At 63.0% G+C, this 22014-nt stretch overlaps 2 protein-coding genes across 54 annotated transcripts in view; both read left to right on the top strand.

Annotated features, from left to right (window-relative positions):
- Positions 1-1033: 1033 nt before the first annotated feature.
- Positions 1034-22014, top strand: part of NRBP2 (nuclear receptor binding protein 2) — a 48397-nt gene continuing 27416 nt past the window's right edge. For all 50 annotated transcript variants that reach the window (XR_007901767.1, XR_007901764.1, XR_007901759.1 and 47 more), the window contains exon 1: positions 1034-1532. Coding sequence is in view for 2 of the 50 variants with exons in the window: in XM_051775433.1 (XP_051631393.1) it covers positions 1416-1532 (117 nt within the window). In the remaining 48 variants the exon portion in view is untranslated. The remainder of the gene's footprint in view (positions 1533-22014) is intronic.
- On the top strand, positions 12537-14463 carry LOC127464964 (uncharacterized). Of its 4 annotated transcripts, XM_051775436.1 has the most exons (4): positions 12678-12713; positions 12807-12854; positions 12900-12995; positions 13179-14463. In XM_051775436.1, exons 1-4 carry the CDS (start codon positions 12692-12694, stop codon positions 14087-14089), a joined length of 1077 nt encoding a protein of 358 aa, XP_051631396.1. In that variant the 5' UTR covers positions 12678-12691; the 3' UTR covers positions 14090-14463. The 4 variants fall into 4 exon arrangements, 3 of the variants coding, with proteins under 3 accessions (XP_051631397.1, XP_051631396.1, XP_051631398.1); XM_051775437.1 differs by lacking the exons at positions 12678-12713; positions 12807-12854; positions 12900-12995 and adding an exon at positions 12537-12617; XR_007901772.1 differs by lacking the exons at positions 12678-12713; positions 13179-14463 and adding an exon at positions 13044-13079 and having other exon boundaries at positions 12776-12947.

Raw genomic sequence — 22014 nt, 5'->3', positions numbered from 1 at the left:
TGGAGGGGGGGTAATGGGGTCAGGGTGGGATAATGGTTTTGGGGAGGGGTCCCTGGAGGTGGCCGTGGCTCGGGGGGTGACTGTGGGGCCTGGCAAGGCCAGCACGGGCTCACACACCGCTCACTGTGACACGGCCACACCGGGGGCCGACAGCGGGGGGGGGCTCGGACACGGGGACACCACGGGGGCCCTGTCACAGCGCCCACGGCAGCGCCACGGGGCCGGTGGCACCGATTTTCCCGGTGCCACGCTCAGAGGCCCGGCGGGCCCCGGTGGTGGCACTTCCACAGCAGGAAACGCCTGTGGCTCCCTCCTCCCGCGCCAGGGTGGGATGCCGCGCGGGATACCTGCTGTGCACCGCCCGTGTCACTCGCCCGGGGCCGCCCCCGCCGCGGCTCCCGCGGTCAGACCGCAGCGGCCGAAGGGGCCGAGCGGCTGGAGGGGGGGACGCCGCCCGAAGCCAGCCTGGCGCCGGTGTGGAGGAGGGTGGGACGGGGAATGGTCGGGATAAAGTAACAGGAGACGGCCAGAAAGAGGAGAAAAACATCCAGCGAGCCAGAGACTTGCCAGGGGAACGAAAACATCCGTCGGGCGCCGGGGAGGGGGGGGGGGGGGGGGGCTGGAGCGGCCGTTTCGGGGGGCGCGGGGCCCGGCGAGGGGGGTCCTGCGGGGGGTGCGGCGGGGACGTGCGGGCACGTCCGGGGACGGGGAGCGGGGGAGACCCCCGGGACGGGGACGGGGCCGGAGGGGGCAGCGGGCGGGGGGAGGCCGGGCAAGGAGGGGCCACGGGGGTGGGACACGCCCGGGAACGGGGCCCCGAAGGGTGGGACGAGCCCCGGGGCCCCGGGCGGGGGCAGCGGGTGCGGGAGGGGGACCCGCGACACGGACCCACACCGGGCGGCCCCCGACGGCGGAGCGGGGCGGCCCCGGGGCGGGCCGAGCCCGGCGGCGCATCCCGGGCCGGGGCTGCGGGGGCTGCGGGGGGTGCGGGGGGCGCCGGGGCCGCGGGGACCGAGGGGCGGGGGGGCCCCTCCCGACGGGGCGGGGCGGGGCGTGCGCGGCCGCACGTCCGGAGCGGGGCGGGACGAGAACGGGCCGGCCCCGCGCGGCCCCGGCGGAGCGCGGCGGGCTCGGTGCGGGTCGGAGCGGGGCCGTGTCCCTGGCACCGGGCAGGGAGGCTCCGCTCCCTTCCCCTCGGCTCGGCTCGGTTCCGTTCGGTTCGGCGCGCATCGGCTCGACGTGGGTCTGAGCGGCTCCGACCGGACCGGAGCGGATCAAATCGGACCGGAGCGGAGCGGCTCGGCTCGGCTCAGCACAGCTCGTCACAGCTCAGCTCGGCTCGGCTCGGCTCGGCACAGCTCGTCACAGCTCAGCTCGGCACAGCTCGGCTCGGCACAGCTCGGCTGGCGGCGGGGATGGCGGTGCCGGAGCCGGACGCGCGGCTGGCGCAGGAGAAGGAGGAGGAGAGCGAGGAGGAGAGCGAGGTGCTGGAGGAGAGTCCCTGCGGCCGCTGGCAGAAGCGCCGCGAGCAGGTGAGAGCCGGGCGCGGCGGGGCGGAATGCCGGGGACGGGAACGGGAATGCCGGGGACGGGAACGGGAATGCCGGGGATGGGAATGCCGGGGATGGGAATGCCGGGGATGTGGATGCCGGGGGATGGGGACGCTGGGGATGGGGATGGGGACGGGGACGCCGCCGGCGGGCCCTGCGGGGCCCCGGGCTGTGCGGGGCGGCCGCAGCCCCCGGGCACGTTCGGCGCGGAGGGACCCGGTGAGAGCCCGCGGGTGGCCAGGGCAGGGCGATGGCCGCGGCCGGAGGCGATGCCGAGAGCGGCTGCGGGGGGAGCGAGACGGGTGTGCCGGTGCGGGGAGCCCCGGGCTGGGTGTGCCGGTGCGGGGAGCCCGGCCCCGGGTGTGCCGGTGCGGGGAGCCCGGCCCCGGCTGTGCCGGTGCGGGGAGCCCGGCCCCGGGTGTGCCGGTGCGGGGAGCCCGGCCCCGGGTGTGCCGGTGCGGGGAGCCCCGGGCCGGGTGTGCCGGTGCGGGGAGCCCCGGGCCGGGTGTGCCGGTGCGGGGAGCCCCGGGCCGGGTGTGCCGGTGCGGGGAGCCAGGCTCGCCGTGGCCCGGAGCGGGGTGTCCGGTGCGGGGTGTCCGGTGCGGGGCTCGCCGTGCCCTGGTGCGGGAAGCCCCGGTGTGGGCATCCGGGTGCGGAGAGCTGGGCTCCATAGCAGGGGCCCAGGAAACGGGCTCATCACGCTCCGGTGTGGGAAGCCCTGGTGCAGGAAACCCTGGCGTGGAGAGCTGGGCTCTGTTGAGGGGCCTGGGAGCTGAGCTCCCCCTGCCCTGGTGCAGGGGACCCTGGTGTAGGGAGCTGGGCTCTGTTGAGGGGCCTGGGAGCTGAGCTCCCCCTGCCCTGGTGCAGGAAACCTGGTGTGGGGACTGTGCCCTGAAGGAGCAGGGCAGTCCCGGGCACATCCCGCCCCCGAGGGCTCCACTGCCCCTGGGACCAGCCGTGCTGGGCTGCCCAGAGCTGTCCCGAGGGGCTCCCAGAGCCAGTGCTGAGCCCGGCCCGGGGGTTTGGCTGGGCTGGGTCCTGGAGCTGTGGCTGGTGGCAGCAATGCAGGTCACAGGATGGTGACCCTGGCTGGGTCCTGTAGCTGTGCCCAGTGGCAGTGGTGCAGGTCACAGGATGGTGACCCTGGCTGGGTCCTGTAGCTGTGCCCAGTGGCAGTGGTGCAGGTCACAGGATGGTGACCTGGGTCCTGTAGCTGTGCCCGGTGGCAGTGGTGCAGGTCCCAGGATGGTGACCTCGGGCAGATCCTGCAGGTCACAGGATGGTGACCCTGGGCTGGGTCCTGGAGCTGTGCCCGGTGGCAGTGGTGCAGGTCCCAGGATGGTGACCCCGGGCAGCTCCTGCAGGTCCCAGGATGGTGACCCCGGGCAGCTCCTGCAGGGACAAGGACTTGCTGGGTCAGTGGTGTGGTGACAGGGCTGGTCCCCACAGCCCCCCATGGCTGGAGGACACGGTTACTCCGGAGGTTACTCCTCTCCAGAGCAGGGCATTGGTTCCCTTCAGCTCATCTTCCCGGGCCAGGGCTCAGTGGGAGGATCATCCCCTCTGAAAATGGAGCCGGAGTCTCCCTGTCTGTGCCGGGACACCCGGGAATGGGGAGCAGAGTCAGCGGGTGAATCCTGACCCCAGGCAGGGTGGGACAGGCAGAGCTCACAGCCACTGTGGGCTCCTGAAGGGGAAAAGGCCCATCCAGAGGCCAGTCTGTTCACCTGCCATTGTCTCCCCTCCCCTGTAAGGACCCGGTCCCAGCGCTCGGCTCTGCCTCTGGCTGCACTTCCCAGGCCCAGTTCCCAGTCTGGGCTTTGCCAAGGCCTTGGTAACCTGCTCCTGTCTGATAACCTGCCCCTGCCAGTGCCATCAGCACCTACCCCTCTGGCCCTCGGTGCTGCCGGGTGCTTCCACACCCACACATCCTCCCTCCATCCCCATTCCTGCTCCCCTTCCCCTCTGACAGACACCTGCCCTACACCTGCACCTGCCTAACCCTGACCCTCAAGATAAGGACATTGGGGGGCTGGAGTGTGTCCAGAGATGGGAAAGGTCTGGAGCAGCTGAGGGAGCTGGGGGGGCTCAGCCTGGAGAAAAGGAGGCTCAGGAGGGACCTTCTGGCTCTGCAAGTCCCTGACAGGAGTGGGGAGCCGGGGCATTGGGTTCTGCTCCCAGGGAACAAGGGGCAGTTCAAGGGGAAACGGCCTCCAGCTGTGCCAGGGGAGGTTTATTTGGGATATTGGGAAAACTCCTCCCCGTCTGCTCTGCCCAGATGTTGATGTTTGATGATGAGGACTTCAATTTAGCACGGGAGCTTTCTGGGGCGGTGCTGCCGTGGCTGGAACTGGCCTCGAGGTGTTCAACCCCCTGTGGGAGAAGTGAAACCCCCCCCCGGTGCCATCTCCCCACGGGTGCTGTGGGAGCTGTGCCCTGTCCTCTGCCCGCGGGGATTTTCCTGCTGGAGCGCTGGGAAGGGGGGGTTGGCCCTTCCAGGGCGGCCAGAGAGGCAGGAAGGCTCCCTGATTGCAAAGTGGAGGAAGTTCGGTGCAGGAGAGCCGTGTTTGTGTGAATTCCCAGCTGCCTCCTGACGTGCAGGAAGGGACTGAGCGGGAGCAGCTCAGCACGGGCCCCGAGTGCCCTGAGCACCCCTGGGGTCTGCACCAGCAGGGATCTTCCTCACTGCCCCGAAGATTGGTTGCAGTTATTTGTTCTCCCTGGTTTGGTTCTGGCAGAAGAGCCAAAGAGCCCCGTGTGGGGCCCGCGGGGCTGAGCCTGATCTGGGGTTGGGAGGGGGGGCCCGGGGAGGGGGGAGTGTCCCGGTGGGCAGAGCCAGCCTGGCACACCCTTGGGGCGGTGTGGGGGGCCTGCAGAGCTGACAGGACACGGGCAGGTCCCCCCTGGACCCGGGGGGCTCAGCAGGGGCTCAGCCTGGAGAAAAGGGGGCTCGGGGGGGACCTTCTCACTCCCCACGACTCCCTGGCAGGAGGTGACACCGGGGGGGTGTCGGGCTCTGCTCCCGGGGAACGGGGGGCAGGACAAGGGGAAACGGCCCCAAATTGTGCCAGGGGAGGGTCAGGTGGGATGTTGGGAAAATTCCTCCCCGGAAAGGGCTGCCCTGGGGGGGGTTAACAGCCCTGTGGACGTGGCACTTGGGGACACGGGCAGGGCTGGCCTTGGCCGTGCCGAGGGACAGGTTGGACCCCGTGGTCTCAGAGGGCTTTCCCAACCCAAACCATCCCGTCATTCCATGCCCTCCATGGGCTGAGAGGCAGGATAAGGTGCACTGACATGCCCATTTACCACGAGCACACCAGGACTGGCCCCTGTTTGCACCCAGGACCGGGCAGGGTGCAGTTCCTGCACCATGTGTCAGGTACAGGCAGGACCCGAGCGCTGTGCTGGGCCTGCCCCCGCCCCCCCAGGGAACAAATCCCTCCCTTCCACAGCCTCCTTTGCCTGTTTGTGATCACCCCTTCCCGAGGGACCCGCAGTCACAGGTTGCCACCAGCAGTTCAGGAAACAGAAGCACTCACACGGGGTGTGAGGTGTGAGGAGAGGCAGCAACGTGACCCCTGCAGAGACACTCGGGCCCCAGCCCAGCCCTGTTCTGCCCCTCTCAGGCCTTCCCAGCCCTGTTCTACTCCTCTCAGAGCTGCCCAGCCCAACCTTGCCCCTCTCAGGGCTGCCCAGCCCATCCCTGCCCCTCTCAGAACTGCCCATCCCATCCCTGCCCCTCTCAGAGCTGCCCAGTCCATCCCTGCCCCTCTCAGGGCTGCCCAGTCCATCCCTGCCCCTCTCAGAGCTGCCCAGTCCATCCCTGCCCCTCTCAGGGCTGCCCAGCCCTGCTCTGCCCCTCTCAGAGCTGCCTAGCCCTGCTCTGCCCTTCTCAGGCCTTCCCAGTCCAGCTCTGCCCCTCTCAGAGCTGCCCATCCCATCCCTGCCCCTCTCAGAGCTGCCCAGCCCATCCCTGCCCCTCTCAGGGCTGCCCAGCCCAGACTTGCCCCTCTCAGAACTGCCCAGCCCATCCCTGCCCCTCTCAGGCCTTCCCAGTCCATCCCTGCCCCTTTCAGAGCTGCCCAGCCCATCCCTGCCCCTCTCAGGCCTTCCCAGTCCATCCCTGCCCCTCTCAGAGCTGCCCAGCCCATCCCTGCCCCTCTCAGGCCTTCCCAGTCCATCCCTGCCCCTCTCAGGCCTTCCCAGCCCATCCCTGCCCCTCTCAGAACTGCCCATCCCATCCCTGCCCCTCTCAGAGCTGCCCAGCCTTGCCCCTCTCAGAACTGCCCAGCCCTGCTCTGCCCCTCTCAGAGCTGCCCATCCCGTCCCTGCCCCTTTTAGGGCTACCCAGCCCAGCCCAGCCCAGCCCAGCCCATCCCTGCCCCTCTCAGGGCTCTCCTGTTCTTTGTGAAACGCCCCTGGCGCAGAATTTTCCACGTGGGAACGCCCGGGACTCTTTCAGCTCTGCTCGGATGAGCTCATTTACCTCCCCCACCCGCCCCGGGCCGCGGGAGCAGGAGGCAGGAGGAGGCAGGAGGAGGCAGAAGGAGGCAGGAGGAGGCAGAAGGAGGCAGGAGGAGGCAGGAGGAGGCAGAAGGAGGCAGAAGGAGGCAGGAGGAGGCAGAAGGAGGCAGGAGGAGGCAGAAGGAGGCAGGAGGAGGCAGAAGGAGGCAGGAGGAGGCAGAAGGAGGCAGGAGGAGGCAGAAGGAGCTCAGGGTTCTTTTGCACCTCTGCTGGTCCGAGCAGGAGCTGTGGCCGAGCCCCGGCACCCCGTGCTGGGACCAGGCGGGTTTGTCGGGGTCTCTTTGCTCTCCCAGACCCTCCATCCATTGGGAATTCTGTGTCCAGCAGCTCTGCTGCTCAGCAGTGCTGGTCCCAGTCGGGTTTTTCCGGGTCTCTTTGCTCTCCCAGACCCTCCATCCATTGGGAATTCTGTGTCCAGCAGCTCTGCTGCTCGGCAGTGCTGGTCCCACCACGTTCCCTGTCCCGTTTTCCAGGTTCAGGCCGTGATTCCCACACCCCCTTTGTCCATCTCCAGGTGTCCCCCCCTGTAATTCCCTGTGGGAATGTCCTGGACCTGTTTTCCAGGTTCAGGCCGTGATTCCCACACCCCCTTTGTCCATCTCCAGGTGTCCCCCCTGTCAGTTCTGCTCCCTGTGGGAATGTCCTGGACCCATTTTCCAGGTTCAGGCCGTGATTCCCACACCCCCTTTGTCCATCTCCAGGTGTCCCCCCCTGTAATTCCCTGTGGGAATGTCCTGGACCCGTTTTCCAGGTTCAGGCCGTGATTCCCACACTCCCTTTGTCCATCTCCAGGTGTGTGGGTGTGTCCCCCTGTAATTCCCTGTGGGAATGTCCTGGACCCAGCGTGGCCTGTGCTGTTCCCCAGGACCTTTCCCTTTCAGTGTCACTTTGCTTTCTTTAAATTGTGCTTCAGTGTTTCCTCTCTTGATTTCTGTGACTGTTCCCTTTTCTTCCTTCTTTTCATCCCCTTGGTTTCAGAAGTCAAAGCTCAGGGTCAGAACTGCAGAATCCCAGGATGGTTTGGGTGGGAAGGGACCTCAAAGCCCACCCAGTGCCACCCCCTGCCCTGGGCAGGGACACCTCCCACTGTCCCAGGCTGCTCCAAGCCCCGTCCAGCCTGGCCTGGGACACTCCCAGGGATGAGGGTGGTTTGTGCTGGGGCAAAACTCCGCCGTGGTTCGTGGACTGAACTTTGCAGCTGATCTGGAGTTTGTCCTTCCAAGGAGCCCCAAAACTGCCTCTTGCTGGTAACTCTGGTGCTGCTCCTGACCTGGCTGCAGTGAGGGAAGGGATGGGCCGTCCAGGGGGCCCTGGAGGGGCTGCAGAGCTGGGACAGGGTGGACCTCGTGAGGCCCAGCAGAGCCAAGGGGAGGTGCTGGACGTGGGTCAGGGTGATCCAGGCACGGACACGGGATGGGGGAATGGGTGGGGAGCAGCCCCGGGCAGGAGGGCCTGGAAATGAGCCATCCCAAAACCCCCTGTGTCCTGGGCTGATCCCACAGCGGGGGCAGCAGGAGAGGGGGGGACTCTGCCCCTCTGCCCCCTCAGCTGCCTCCAGCCCTGGGAACAACACAGGAAGTGCCAGGACACAGGGAATGGCTTCCCACTGCCAGAGGGCAGCGTTAGGGGGGATACTGGGAAGGAATTAGGGTGGGCAGGCCCTGGCCCAGGTTGCCCAGAGAAGCTGTGGCTGCCCCTGGATCCCTGGAAGTGTCCCAGGCCAGGTTGGACGGGGCTTGGAGCACCCTGGGCTGGTGGGAGGTGTCCCTGCTCATGGCAGGGGTGGCACTGGGTGGGCTTTAAGGTCCCTTCCCACCCAACCCATCCTGGGATTCTACAGTTCTGACCCTGAGCTGTAACTTCTGAAACCAAGGGGATGAAAAGAAGGAAGAAAGGGGAACAGTCCCAGAAATCGAGAGAGGAAACACCGAAGCAGAATTGAAGGAAAACAGAGTGACATTTAAAAGCTCTGCCCGAGGGGGTGGGTCTGGGGTGTCCTTGCAGGTTCCCACAGGATCAGAAAAAGGGAAACAAGACATGGAAAAAAGGGTGCAAGCTCTGGGATCCCGTGGTGTGCAGGGGGTTCCCATTTTTAGGCATCAGCGAGGTCTGCAGCTGGCAGCAGGATCACCCTTCCGTGGTGGAGGAGCTGGGCAGGCTCCAGCAACGCAATATCTGCCACCAGGGTTATTTTTAAAAGCCTCTTTTGTTGCCAGCCCTGCCCAGGGACCTGCCAGGAGCTTTTCCAGCACGGGGGGGGGATCAGCTGGAGGACTTGGCTCCTTCTTTCCCTGCCACCCTTGTTTTTCCTGCCAGTCCCTGCCCCTCTCTGGGTTTGCAGCTTCTGTTTGCAGGGGGGGTTTGAGGTGACAAACCCACTTTCAGGGGGGGTTTGTGGTGACAAATCCACTTTCAGGGGGGGGTTGAGGTGACAGACCCTTTTTTCAGGGGGAGTTTGTGGTGAGAAACCCTCTTTTCAGGGGGGGTTTGAGGTGACAAACCCTCTTTTCAGGGGGGGTTTGAGGTGACAAACCCTCTTTTCAGGGGGGTTTGAGGTGACAGACCCTTTTTTCAGGGGGGGTTTGGGGTGACAAACTCTCTTTTCGGGGGGGTTTGAGGTGACAAACCCACTTTCAGGGGGGGTTTGTGGTGACAAACCCTCTTTGCAGGGCAGGTTTGAGGTGACAAATTCACTTTCAGGGGGGATTTGAGGTGACAAACCTACTTTACAGGGGGGGGTTGTGGTGACAAACCCACTTTTTGGGGGGGTTTGTGGTGACAAACCCACTTTTCAGGGGAGTTTGTGGTGACAAACCCACTTTCAGGGGGGGTTTATGGGCACAAACCCTCTTTTCAGGGGGGGTTTGTGGTGACAAACCCTCTTTGCAGGGGGGGTTTGAGGTGACAAACCCACTTTCAGGGCAGGTTTGAGGTGACAAACCCACTTTCAGGAGGGGTTTGAGGTGACAAACCCTCTTTGCAGGGGGGGTTTGGGGTGACAAACCCACTTTCGAGGGGGTTTGTGGTGACAAACCCACTTTCAGGGGGGGTTTGTGGTGACAAACCCTCTTTCAGGGGGGGTTTGTGGTGACAAACCCATTTTCAGGGCGGGTTTGAGGTGACAGACCCTTTTTTCAGGGGAGGTTTGTGGTGACAAACCCACTTTCAGGGGGGGTTTGTGGTGACAAACTCTCTTTTCAGGGGGGGTTTGAGGTGACAAACCCACTTTCAGGGGGGGGTTGAGGTGACAAACCCACTTTTTGGGGGGGTTTGTGGTGACAAACCCACTTTCAGGGGGGGGTTGTGGTGACAAACCTTCTTTTCAGGGGGATTTGAGGTGACAAACCCACTTTCAGGGGGGGGTTGTGGTGACAAACCCACTTTCAGGGGGGGTTTGTGGTGACAAACCCACTTTCAGGGGGGGTTTGTGGGGTGAGAAACCCACTTTCAGGGGGGGTTTGTGGTGACAAACCCACTTTCAGGGGGGGTTTGGGGTGACAAACCCACTTTCAGGGGGGTTTGAGGTGACAAACCCACTTTCAGGGGGGGTTTGTGGTGACAGACCCTTTTTTCAGGGGGGGTTTGTGGTGACAAACCCACTTTCAGGGGGGGTTTGAGGTGACAAACCCACTTTCAGGGGGGGTTTGTGGTGACAAACTCTCTTTTCAGGGGGGGTTTGAGGTGATAAACCCACTTTCAGGGGGGGTTTGAGGTGACAAACCCACTTTTTGGGGGGGTTTGTGGTGACAAACCCACTTTCAGGGGGGGTTTGAGGTGACAAACCCACTTTCGGGGGGGTTTGGGGTGACAAACCTTCTTTTCAGGGGGGGTTTGAGGTGACAGACCCTTTTTTCAGGGGGAGTTTGTGGTTAGAAACCCTCTTTTCAGGGGGGACTGTGGATACAAACCCACTTTCAGGGGGGTTTGAGGTGACAGACCCTTTTTTCAGGGGGGGTTTGTGGTGACAAACCCACTTTCGGGGGGGTTTGAGGTGACAAACCCACTTTCAGGGCAGGTTTGAGGTGACAAACCCTCTTTTCAGGGGGGGTTTGAGGTGACAAACCCACTTTTCAGGGGGGGTTGAGGTGACAGACCCTTTTTTCAGGGGGGGTTTGTGGTGACAAACCCTCTTTTCAGGGGGGGTTTGGGGTGACAAACCCACTTTCAGGGCAGGTTTGAGGTGACAAACCCATTTTCAGAGGGGTTTGTGGTGAGAAACCCACTTTCAGGGGGGGTTTATGGGCACAAACCCACTTTCAGGGGGGGTTTGTGGTGACAAACCCACTTTCAGGGGGGGTTTGAGGTGACAGACCCACTTTTCAGGGGGAGTTTGGGGTGACAAACCCACTTTCAGGGGGGGTTTGAGGTGACAAACCCACTTTCAGGGGGGGTTTGTGGTGACAAACCCTCCTTTCAGGGGGGGTTTGAGGTGACAAACCCTCTTTTCAGGGGGGTTTGAGGTGACAAACCCTCTTTTCAGGGGGGGTTTGAGGTGACAAACCCTCTTTTCAGGGGGGTTTGAGGTGACAAACCCTCTTTTCAGGGGGGGTTTGTGGTGACAAACCCATTTTCAGAGGGGTTTGTGGTGAGAAACCCACTTTCAGGGGGGTTTGAGGTGACAAACCCACTTTGCAGGGGGGGTTTGGGGTGACAATCCCACTTTCGAGGGGGTTTGAGGTGACAAACCCACTTTCAGGGGGGGTTTGAGGTGACAAACCCTCTTTCAGGGGGGGTTTGGGGTGACAAACCCACTTTCAGGGGGGGTTTGAGGTGACAAACCCACTTTTCAGGGGGAGTTTGAGGTGACAAACCCACTTTCAGGGGGGGTTTGTGGTGACACTGCTGAGCTGAGCTCGTCAGGGGTTCACAGCCAGGACTTGGGGGGGGGATATCCCCCGTTTTAGGGTTAATATCTGAGACTTTGGGGTTAATATCTGAGACTTTGGGGTTAATATCCTGGACTGTAGGGTTGGTATCTGAGACTTTAGGGCTAACATTTGAGATTTTAGGGTTAAGATTTGAGATTTTAGGGTTAATATTTGAGACTTTTGGGTTAACATTCTAGACTTTATGGCTAACATTCGAGATTTTAGGGCTAACATTTGAGATTTTTGAGCTAACATTTGAGACTTCAGGGCTAACATTTGAGATTTTAGGGTTAACATTTGAAATTTTAGGGTTAACATTTGAGACTTTGGAGTTAATATCTGAGACTTTAGGATTAATATCCTGGACTGTAGGGTTGGTATCTGAGACTTTAGGGCCAACATTTGAGACTTTAGGGTTAATATTCGAGACTTCAGGGCTAACATTCTAGACTTTAGGGTTAACATTTGAGACTTTAGGGCTAACATTTGAGATTTTAGGGTTAATATCAGAGACTTTGGGGTTAATACCCAAGATTTTAGGATTAATATTCTGGACTGTAGGGTTGGTATCTGAGACTTCAGGGCTAACATTCGAGATTTTAGGGCTAACATTTGAGATTTTGGGGCTAACATCTGAGATTTTAGGGTTAATATTTGAGACTTTAGGGCTAACATTTGAGATTTTAGGGTTAACATTTGAGACTTTAGGGCTAACATTTGAGATTTTAGGGTTAATATCAGAGACTTTTGGGTTAATATTCGAGATTTTAGGGTTAATATCAGAGACTTTAAGGTTAACACTCAAGCCTTTTGGGTTGATATCTGAGCCTTTGGGACAGCGAAGGCCCCACCTGGGCTGTGCTCCAGATGGGGGGGAGGGTTGAGGGGCGCCCCAGGGGCTCCTAATTGGGGATAAATCCCGAGGAAACGGGACTCCAGTGGGAAACCCTCCTGTGGGTGCTGGAAGCAGCCGGTGGAGTTCCCTGCCCAGCTCGTGCTCCGGGGGTCTGGCAGGGAACAAACCTTGGCTGTGCCAGGCTCTGAGCCCTCCCCACGGCCCTGCCCGGGGCTGCTCTGCCCGTGCCACCTTCTCCATTCCAAGAGCCTTTAATCCCTCTGGGGTGGTGCCCCCTTCTCCATTCCAAGAGCCTTTAATGCCCCTGGGGTGGTGCCCCCTTCTCCACTCCAAGAGCCTTTAATGCCCCTGGGGTGGTGCCCCCTTCTCCATTCCACGAGCCTTTAACCCCCCTGGGGTGGTGCCCCCTTCTCCATTCCACGAGCCTTTAATGCCCCTGGGGTGGTGCCCCCTTCTCCACTCCACGGAGCCTTTAATCCCCCCTGGGATCTCACCCGGCCCCGACAATCCCGGGCCTTGTTCTGCTGCTGGGCAGGGCTGACGTCAGCCCTGGGGAGGGCTGGGGCAGGATCCGGCCCTGCTCGGGCAGGGACACGGCCCTGTCTGTGTCCTGTATGGGAATCCTGGCTGCAGCTCCTTCATCCCTGTCTGTGTCCTGTATGGGAATTCTGGCTGCAGCTCCTTCATCCCTGTCTGTGTCCTGTATGGGAATCCTGGCTGCAGCTCCTTTGTCCCTGTCCATGACCTGTATGGGAATTCTGGCTGTTCCAGGTCCCTTGTCCCTGTCCGTGTCCTGTATGGGATTTCTGGCTGTTCCAGGTCCCTTATCCCTGTCCATGTTCTGTATGGGATTTCTGGCTGCTCCAGCTCCTTCATCCCTGTCCGTGTCCTGTATGGGAATTCTGGCTGCTCCAGGTCCTTAATCCCTGTCCATGGCCTCTATGGGAATTCTGGCTGCTCCAGCTCCTTTATCCCTGTCTGTGTCCTGTATGGGAATTCTGGCTGCAGCTCCCTTATCCCTGTCCGTGTCCTGTATGGGAATTCTGGCTGTTCCAGGTCCCTTATCCCTGTCCCTGTTCTGTATGGGAATTCTGGCTGCAGCTCCTTCATCCCTGTCCATGTTCTGTATGGGAATTCTGGCTGCTCCAGGTCCCTTATCCCTGTCCATGTCCTGTATGGGAATTCTGGCTGCTCCAGGTCCTTCATCCCTGTCCATGTCCTGTACGGGAATTCTGGCTGCTCCAGGTCCCTTGTCCCTGTCCATGTCCTGTATGGGAATTCTGGCTGCAACTCCTTTATCCCTGTCCCTGTTCTGTATGGGAATTCTGGCTGCAGCTCCTTTATCCCTGTCCCTGTTCTCCATAGGAATTCTGGCTGCAGCTCCTTTATCCCTGTCCCTGTTCTATATGGGAATTCTGGCTGCAGCTCCTTTATCCCCATCCCTGTTCTCCATAGGAATTCTGGCTGCAGCTCCTTTATCCCTGTCCCTGTTCTCCATAGGAATTCTGGCTACTCCAGCTCCTTTATTCCTGTCCATGTTCTGCATTGGAATGCCTCACTGCAGCTCCTTTATCCCTGTCCATGTTCTGTATGGGAATTCTGGCTGCAGCTCCTTTATCCCCATCCATGTTCTGCACAGAAATGCCTGGCTGCAGCTCCTTTATTCCCATCAATATTCCCCACAGAGATGCCTCACTGCAGCTCCTTTATCCCCATCCATATTACCCCCAGAAATTCTGGCTGCAGCTCCTTTATCCCCATCTGTATTCCCTCCAGGAATTCTGGCTGCAGCTCCTTTATCCCCATCTCTGTTCTCCACAGGAATGCCTGGTTGCAGCTCCTTTATCCCCATCCGTATTCTCCACAGGAATTGCTGGCTGCAGCTCCTTTATCCTCATCCATATTCCCCCCAGGAATTCCTGGCTGCAGCTCCTTTATCCCCATCCATATTCTCCACAGGAATTCTTGGCTGCAGCCTCTTTTATCCCCATCCCTATTCCCCCAGGAATTCTTGCCTGCAGCTCCTTTATCCCCATCCCTATTCCCCCAGGAATTGCTGCCTGCAGCTCCCATATCCCCATCCCTATCCCCCCAGGAATTCCTGCCTGCAGCTCCTTTATCCCCATCCCTATCCCCCCGGGAATTCTTGCCTGCAGCTCCCGTATCCCCATCCGTATTCCCCCAGGAATTGCTGCCTGCAGCTCCCGTGCCCCGTCCCTGCTCCCTGCCGTGCTCCGGGCAGTGCCCGTGCCCTGGATCTGCTCCCTGTCCCGGCTGGACAGGGACTCTAACCCTAACCCTAACCCTAACCCTAACCCTCACCCTCCCTGTCCCGGCTGGACAGGGACTCTAACCCTAACCCTAACCCTAACCCTAACCTTAACCCTAACCCTCCCTGTCCCGGCTGGACAGGGACTCTAACCCTAACCCTAACCCTAACCCTAACCCTCACCCTCCCTGTCCCGGCTGGACGCGGCCCGGCAGCTCCGGGGCTGTTCCCGCTGCTCCCTCCTCCAGCCGCGTTACAATCCCTGGCACCGGCCGCCTTTTCTTCCCTTTCCTGCTTTTATCCCGGCCCTTTTGGCCCCTCCCTGCCTCTCCCGTGGGGGTGCTGTTGTTGGCAGGGCCCGGACGTCGCAGCCAAGTCCCGCAGGCTCAAACCCCCTCCATGCCCCCTCCGTGTCCCCTCTGTGCCCCCTCTGTGCCCCCTCCGTGCCCCTCTGAGCCCCCTTTGTGCCCCCTCCGAGCCCCCTCTGTGTCCCCTCTGTGCCCCCTCCGTGCCCCCTCTGTGTCCCCTCTGTGTCCCCTCCGTGTCCCCTCCATGCCCCCTCTGTGCCCCCTCCGTGTCCCCTCCGAGCCCCCTCCGAGCCCCCTCCAAGCCCCCTCCCCAGGCTTTGTCACCTCCTGGGACCCTGCAGGGCTGTCCTTGAGCTGTGTCACCTCCCTGGGACCCTGCAGGGCTGAGCTCAGACTGTGTCACCTCCTGAGACCCTGCAGGGCTGCCCCCAGCCCATGTCACCTCCTGAGACCCCACAGGGCTGTCCCCGGGCTGTGTCACCTCCGGGGACCCTGCAGGGCTGTCCTTGAGCTGTGTCACCTCCTGAGACCCTGCAGGGCTGTCCTTGAGCTGTGTCACCTCCTGAGACCCTGCAGGACTGTCCCCAGACTGTGTCACCTCCTGAGACCCTGCAGGGCTGTCTCTGGGCTGTGTCACCTCCTGGGACCCTGCAGGGCTGTCCTTGAGCTGTGTCACCTCCTGGGACCCTGCAGGGCTGAGCTCAGACTGTGTCACCTCCTGAGACCCTGCAGGGCTGCCCCCAGCCCATGTCACCTCCTGAGACCCCACAGGGCTGTCCCCGGGCTGTGTCACCTCCTGGGACCCTGCAGGGCTGTCCCCAGACTGTGTCACCTCCTGAGACCCTGCAGGGCTGTCCCCAGACTGTGTCACCTCCTTGGACCCTGCAGGGCTGTCTCTGGGCCGTGTCACCTCCTGGCCCTGGGGGCAAAGCAAACACTGCTCGGTGCTGCAGGAGCAGCCTCTCCCAGGTAACAGGAACCCCGAGCAGGATCTCTCCCGGGCAGGATCTCTCCTGGGTAGGATCTCTCCCAAGCAGGATCTCTCCCATACAGGATCTCTCCCGTTCAGGATCTCTCCCGGGCAGGATCTCTCCCGGGCAGGATCTCTCCTGGGTAGGATCTCTCCTGGGTAGGATCTCTCCCAAGCAGGATCTCTCCCATACAGGATCTCTCCCGTTCAGGATCTCTCCCGGGCAGGATCTCTCCCGGGCAGGATCTCTCCTGGGCAGGATCTCTCCCATACAGGATCTCTCCCGGGCAGGATCTCTGCCAGGCAGGATCTCTCCCGGGCAGGATCTCTGCCAGGCAGGATCTCTCCCGGGCAGGATCTCTCCCGGGCAGGATCTCTCCCAGGCAGGATCTCTCCCGTACAGGATCTCTCCTGGGCAGGATCTCTCCTGGGCAGGATCTCTCCCGTGCAGGATCTCCCCTGGGCAGGATCTCTCCTGGGCAGGATCTCTCCCGAGCAGGATCTCTCCCGTGCAGGATCTCCCCTGGGCAGGATCTCTCCCGTGCAGGATCTCCCCTGGGCAGGATCTCTCCCGGGCAGGATCTCTCCCGTGCCGGATCCCTCCCGTGCCGGATCCCTCCCAGCTCTCTGGGCAGTGGAAAAGTACTCCCCTGTCACTCTCCCGGCCGTGGCAGCAGAACAGGGATGGCAGTGTTTGCTCGGCAGCTGCTGGGCAGGAGGGAAGGGCGGCCGTGGGCAGGGAGGGCAGGGAAGGTTTCCAGCCCTGCCACCCACAGCCGGGGGCACGGGCTGGACGGTTCCCAAGGAGCCAGATCCGGCTGGGAAAGGCAGGATCCCTGTGCACAGGGATCTCACAGGGACCCCCCGACTGTGGCTGTCGGGCAGGGATCCCCTGGGCAGGGACAGTGGCCTCCCAGTGCTGGAGGGCAGCGTTGGGTGGGATATTGGGAAGGAATTCCTGGCTGGGAGGGTGGGCAGGCCCTGGCACAGGTTGCCCAGAGAAGCTGTGGCCACCCCTGGATCCCTGGAAATGTCCCAGGCCAGGCTGGACGGGGCTTGGAGCAACCTGGGCTGGTGGGAGGGGTCCCTGCCCATGGCAGGGGTGGGACTGGGTGGGCTTTTGGGTCCCTTCCCACCCGAGTCATCCTGGGATTTGGTGGTTCTGTGACAGGCAGACTTCATGGGCAAGGGCTGGGAGCCGTGGATGCCCCTCCTGCCCTGGAGGGGGGAGCTCTGCCCCTGCCCATCCCGCTGCGTGTTGTCCCTGAGCGTTTCCCTCCCTGTTCTCCGTGTTCCCGGAGCACAGCTGGGGCCAGGTTGGGTTTCCTGCCTCACTGCCCAGCCCTGCTGGTTTCTGGCCCAACCCTGCTCATTCCTTCAGGCTCCTCCAGCCCAGCTCGGTGTCACTCTCTGGCTCCCCGTGGCTGTGCCAGAGCCAGAGCTCATCCTATCCTGTGCCAGAACTCATCCTGCCCCGTGCCAGAGCCAGAGCTCATCCTGCCCCGTGCCAGAGCCAGAGCTCATCCTGCCCCGTGCCAGAGCTCATCCTATCCTGTGCCAGAGCCAGAGCTCATCCTGCCCCGTGCCAGAGCCAGAGCTCATCCTGCCCCGTGCCAGAGCCAGAGCTCATCCTATCCTGTGCCAGAGCCAGAGCTCATCCTGCCTGTGCCAGAGCCAGAGCTCATCCTGCCCCGTGCCAGAGCCAGAGCTCATCCTGCCCCGTGCCAGAGCTCATCCTGCCCTGTGCCAGAGCCAGAGCTCATCCTGCCCCGTGCCAGAGCTCATCCTGCCCCGTGCCAGAGCCAGAGCTCATTCTATCCTGTGCCAGAGCTAGAGCTCATCCTGCCCTGTGCCAGAGCCAGAGCTCATCCTGCCCCGTGCCAGGGCCCGCTCCCTGCCAGCTGCTCGGGGCTGGGTTAGTGCTGGGGCCGTGGGTTCGTGAGAGACAGGATCAAATGCTTCACTGGAACCCGAATATTTTCCATCTCGTGCCTTCCCTTCACCTGCTCGTTGTGTAACAGGGCTGCAGGGGCAGAACAGGTTTGTCTGGCACCGAGGAATCCGCGGGTGGGGCTGCCCTGCCCTGGGCACCCCGGGTGTCCCCAGCCCCCTGTCACAGCCCCCTGTCACAGCCCCCTGTCACAGCCCCTGTCCCAGCCCCCTGTCACAGCCCCCTGACACAGCCCTTGGGGCTCCCGACGTGGGGACAATTCCAGCTGCTGAGGGACAGGTGGATCTGTCACCACTCAGGGCTGCTGGTGGTCCCAGTCCCACCCTGGGGACAGAGGGGCTGCTGGTGGTGGTTCCTGTCCCCTCCTTGGGGACAGAGGGGCTGCTGCTGGTCCCAGTCCCTCCCTGGGGACAGAGGGGCTGCTGGTGGTCCCTCTATCCTCCCTGGGGACAGAGGGGCTGCTGGTGGTGGTTCCTGTCCCCTCCTTGGGGACAGAGGGGCTGCTGGTGGTGGTCCCTGTACCCTCCCTGGGGACAGAGGGGCTGCTGCTGGTCCCTGTCCCACCATGGGGACAGAGGGGCTGCTGGTGGTCCCTGTCCCTCAGGACAGAGGGGCTGCTGCTGGTGGTCCCAGTCCCCTCTCTGGGGACAGAGGGGCTGCTGCTGGTCCCTGTGCCCTCCTTGGGGACAGAGGGGCTGCTGGTGATGGTCCCTGTCCTTGGGGACAGAGGGGCTGCTGGTGGTCCTTGTCCCACCCTGGGGACAGAGGGGCTGCTGGTGGTCCCTGTGCCCTCCCTGAGGGGCTGCTGGTGGTCCCTGTCCCACCCTGGGGACAGAGGGGCTGCTGCTGGTCCCTGTGCCCTCCCTGAGGGGCTGCTGGTGGTCCCTGTGCCCTCCCTGAGGGGCTGCTGGTGGCCCGGCTGGTGCTGAAGGGGCCCTGGGCGCTGGGATTGGAGCCCGGGATCCCGGCCCGTGTTGCTCCAGCCCCTGCCCGCGGGCTCTGCCTGCGCTGCCTGTCCCTGTCCCTGCCCCCCCGGTGACTGCGGGACAGGGTCCAGGGGTCCCTGACCGGGCCCTCGGCCCTCTCAGCTCACGTTTTCTCCCTCTCCTGTGTTTTCCAAAGCGATTTCTGTGTCGCAACAGCCAGCCCTGCCCTGCCCGGGGCCGCGGTGTGGGCAGGGAAGAGGGGCCTCGGTCGGGGCCGGGGGACGAGGTTTGGGGGGAGAACGGCGGGGCCCAGCACCGGCAGAGCCTGCAGGATCGGTCCCTGCTGCCCAGGGGGGGTCCCCGTGCCCTGCCCGTGGGGCACCCCCCGGTCCTGAGCCCTGGACAGAGACCTGGACAGAGCCCTGGACAGAGCCCTGGACAGCCCTCCCTGTCCCAGCCCCATCCTGTTCCCTGCTCAGCCCCATCCTGTCCCTTCTCAGCCCCATCCTGTTCCCTGCTCAGCCCCATTGTATTCCCTGCTCAGCCCCATCCTATTCCCTGCTCAACCCCATCCTATTCCCTGCTCAGCCCCATCCTGTTCCCTGCTCAGCCCCATCCTGTTCCTTGCTCAGCCCCATCGTGTCCCTGCTCAGCCCCATCCTGTTCCCTGCTCAGCCCCATCCTATTCCCTGCTCAGCCCCATCCTGTTCCCTGCTCAGCCCCATCCTATTCCCTGCTCAGCCCCATCCTGTTCCCTGCTCAGCCCCATCCTGTTCCCTGCTCAGCCCCATTGTGTCCCTGCTCAGCCCCATCCTGTTCCCTGCTCAGCCCCATCCTGTTCCCTGCTCAGCCCCATCCTGTTCCCTGCTCAGCCCCATTGTGTCCCTGCTCAGCCCCATCCTGTTCCCTGCTCAGCCCCATCCTGTTCCCTGCTCAGCCCCATCGTGTTCCTGCTCAGCCCCATCCTGTTCCCTGCTCAGCCCCATCCTGTTCCCTGCTCAGCCCCATCCTGTCCCTGCTCAGCCCCATCCTATTCCCTGCTCAGCCCCATCCTGTTCCCTTCTCAGCCCCATCCTGTTCCCTGCTCAGCCCCATCCTGTCCCTGCTCAGCCCCATCCTGTTCCCTGCTCAGCCCCATCCTGTTCCCTGCTCAGCCCCATTGTGTCCCTGCTCAGCCCCATCCTGTTCCCTGCTCAGCCCCATCTTGTCCCTTCTCAGCCCCATCCTGTTCCCTGCTCAGCCCCATCCTGTCCCTGCTCAGCCCCATCCTGTTCCCTGCTCAGCCCCATCGTGTTCCTGCTCAGCCCCATCCTGTTCCCTGCTCAGCCCCATCCTGTTCCCTGCTCAGCCCCATCCTGTTCCCTGCCCAGCCCTGTGGCCCCACAAATCCCCCCCGTCCCCAGAGCGAGTGGGGGCACGAGGGGTGGGGTGATGGGGGCACACAGTGAGTGGGGAATCCTGGAATGGTTTGGGTGGGAAGGGGCCACACAAACCCCCCTGCCCTGAGCAGCTGAAAAGCCTCTTCCCATTGCTCCAGGCCCTGCTCCTACCCTGTCCCACAGCTGCTCTCCCAGCCCCAAATCCTCACCCCTCAGCCCATCCCTGTTCCTGCCTCATCCCACAGCTACTCTCCTGACCCCAAATCCTCACCCCTGTTCCTGTTCCTGCTCCTGCCTCATCCCAAAGCTTCTCTCCTGGCCCCAAATCCTCATCCCTGAGCCCATCCCTGTTCCTGCCTCACCCCACAGCTGCTCTCCCAGCCCCAAATCCTCATCCCTGAGTCCATTCATGCTCCTGCCTCATCCCACAGCTGCTCTCCCAGCCCCAAATCCCCATCCCTGTTCCTGCCTGGTCCCACAGCTGCTCTCCTGACCCCAAATCCTCATCCCTGAGCCCATCCCTGTTCCTGCCTCATCCCACAGCTGCTCTCCCAGCCCCAAATCCCCATCCCTGTTCCTGCCTGGTCCCACAGCTGCTCTCCTGACCCCAAATCCCCATCCCTGAGTCCATTCCTGCTCCTGCCTCATCCCACAGCTGCTCTCCCAGCCCCAAATCCTCATCCCTGTTCCCATCCCTGTTCCTGCCCCGTCCCACAGCTGCTCTCCCAGCCCCAAATCCCCATCCCTGTTCCTGCCCAGTCCCACAGCTGCTCTCCCGGCCCCCCGATCCCATTCCCGTGCCCGGTTCAGCCCCGGCTGACAAGAAAATCTCAAAAGGATCGATTTATCGGGAGCTGCCACCCGACCCTCGGTCGGGCTCCAGTGCCCGGTCCCGGCGGTGGCTCCGGGCCTTTCTGGCCACGGTGCCCACCGGCAGCACCCCGGGACCGCGGGGAGGGGGGCGGGGGGTGCCCGGGGGTCCGGTGCCGGTGCCCCTTGTCCCACCGGGCCAGAGGGTGCCCGGGGGTCCGGTGCCGGTTCCCTTTGTCCGGCCGGGCCGGGGGGTGCCCGGGGGTCCGGTGTCGTGCCCCTTGTCCCGCTGGGCCAGGGGGTGCCCGGTGCCCCTTGTCCCGCCGGGCTGTCGATGTTGCCCCATTTATTCCCCCTCGGGGGCGGCCCCGGGGCTGCGGCAGCTGCCGGGGGTCGGTTTTGTTCTCCCCCCTCCCACCCCGGCACAGGACGGGGCAGGTCCGTGTCCGCACGGAGAGGGGGATGTGCCCCCCCCGCGGGCCCGCCTGCTCTTCCCACCCCCTTCCAGAGGCTCCAGAGGCTCCCGGATCCCGGCGGATCCACCGGGATGGCCCCGAGCACCGGGATGGCCCCGGGGCTCACGGGGCAGCTCGTTCGGGGCTGGCAGGGACCACCCCGGGCTCCTGCTGAGGGTCCCCGGGACGAGATGGGCTTTAGGGTCCCCCCAACCCGAACCATCCCGTGGTTCTGTGACAATTCTGTGATCCCCACTGGCTCTGTGTGCACTGGGAGGCTGCTGGGATCACTGGGAGGCTGCTGGGGTCACTGGGATCACCAGGAAGGCTGCTGGGGTCACTGAGGTCACTGGGGTCACTGGGATCACCAGGAAGGCTGCTGGGGTCACTGGAGTCACTGGGATCACTGGGATCACCAGGAAGGCTGCTGGGATCACTGGGGTCACTGGGAGGCTGCTGGGGTCACTGGGATCTCTGGGATCACTGGGAGGCTGCTGGGGTCACTGGGGTCACTGGGAGGCTGCTGGGATCACTGGGAAGGCTGCTGGGGTCACTGGGGTCACTGGGATCACTGGGAAGGCTGCTGGGGTCACTGGGGTCACTGGGGTCACTGGAAGGCTGCTGGGATCACTGGGGTCACTGGGATCACTGGGAAGGCTGCTGGGGTCACTGAGGTCACTGGGGTCACTGGGGTCACTGGGGTCACTGGGGTCACTGGAAGGCTGCTGGGGTCACTGGGATCACTGGGGTCACTGGGGTCACTGGGGTCACTAGGAGGCTGCTGGGATCACTGGGGTCACTGGGATCACTGGGGTCACTGGAAGGCTGCTGGGATCACTGGGATCACTGGGGTCACTGGGGTCACTGGGAGGCTGCAGGGATCACTGGGGTCACTGGGGTCCCTGGGGTCACTGTGGTCACTGTGGTCACTGGGGTCCCTGGGGTCCCTGGGGTCACTGGAAGGCTGCTGGGATCACTGGGATCACCAGGAAGGCTGCTGGGATCACTGGGGTCACTGGAAGGCTAGTGGGATCACTGGGGTCCCTGTGGTCCCTGGGGTCACTGGGGTCACTGGAAGGCTGCTGGGGTCACTGGGATCACTGGGATCACTGGGGTCCCTGGGGTCACTGGGGTCACTGGAAGGCTGC

Source organism: Manacus candei, unplaced genomic scaffold (assembly GCF_025592945.1).
Source record: "Manacus candei isolate 608988 ecotype Guabito, Panama unplaced genomic scaffold, ASM2559294v1 h1tg000298l, whole genome shotgun sequence".
Taxonomy (NCBI): domain Eukaryota; kingdom Metazoa; phylum Chordata; class Aves; order Passeriformes; family Pipridae; genus Manacus; species Manacus candei.
The sequence above is the reverse complement of the archived record's forward strand: the minus strand, read 5'-3'. Positions and strand labels throughout refer to the sequence as shown.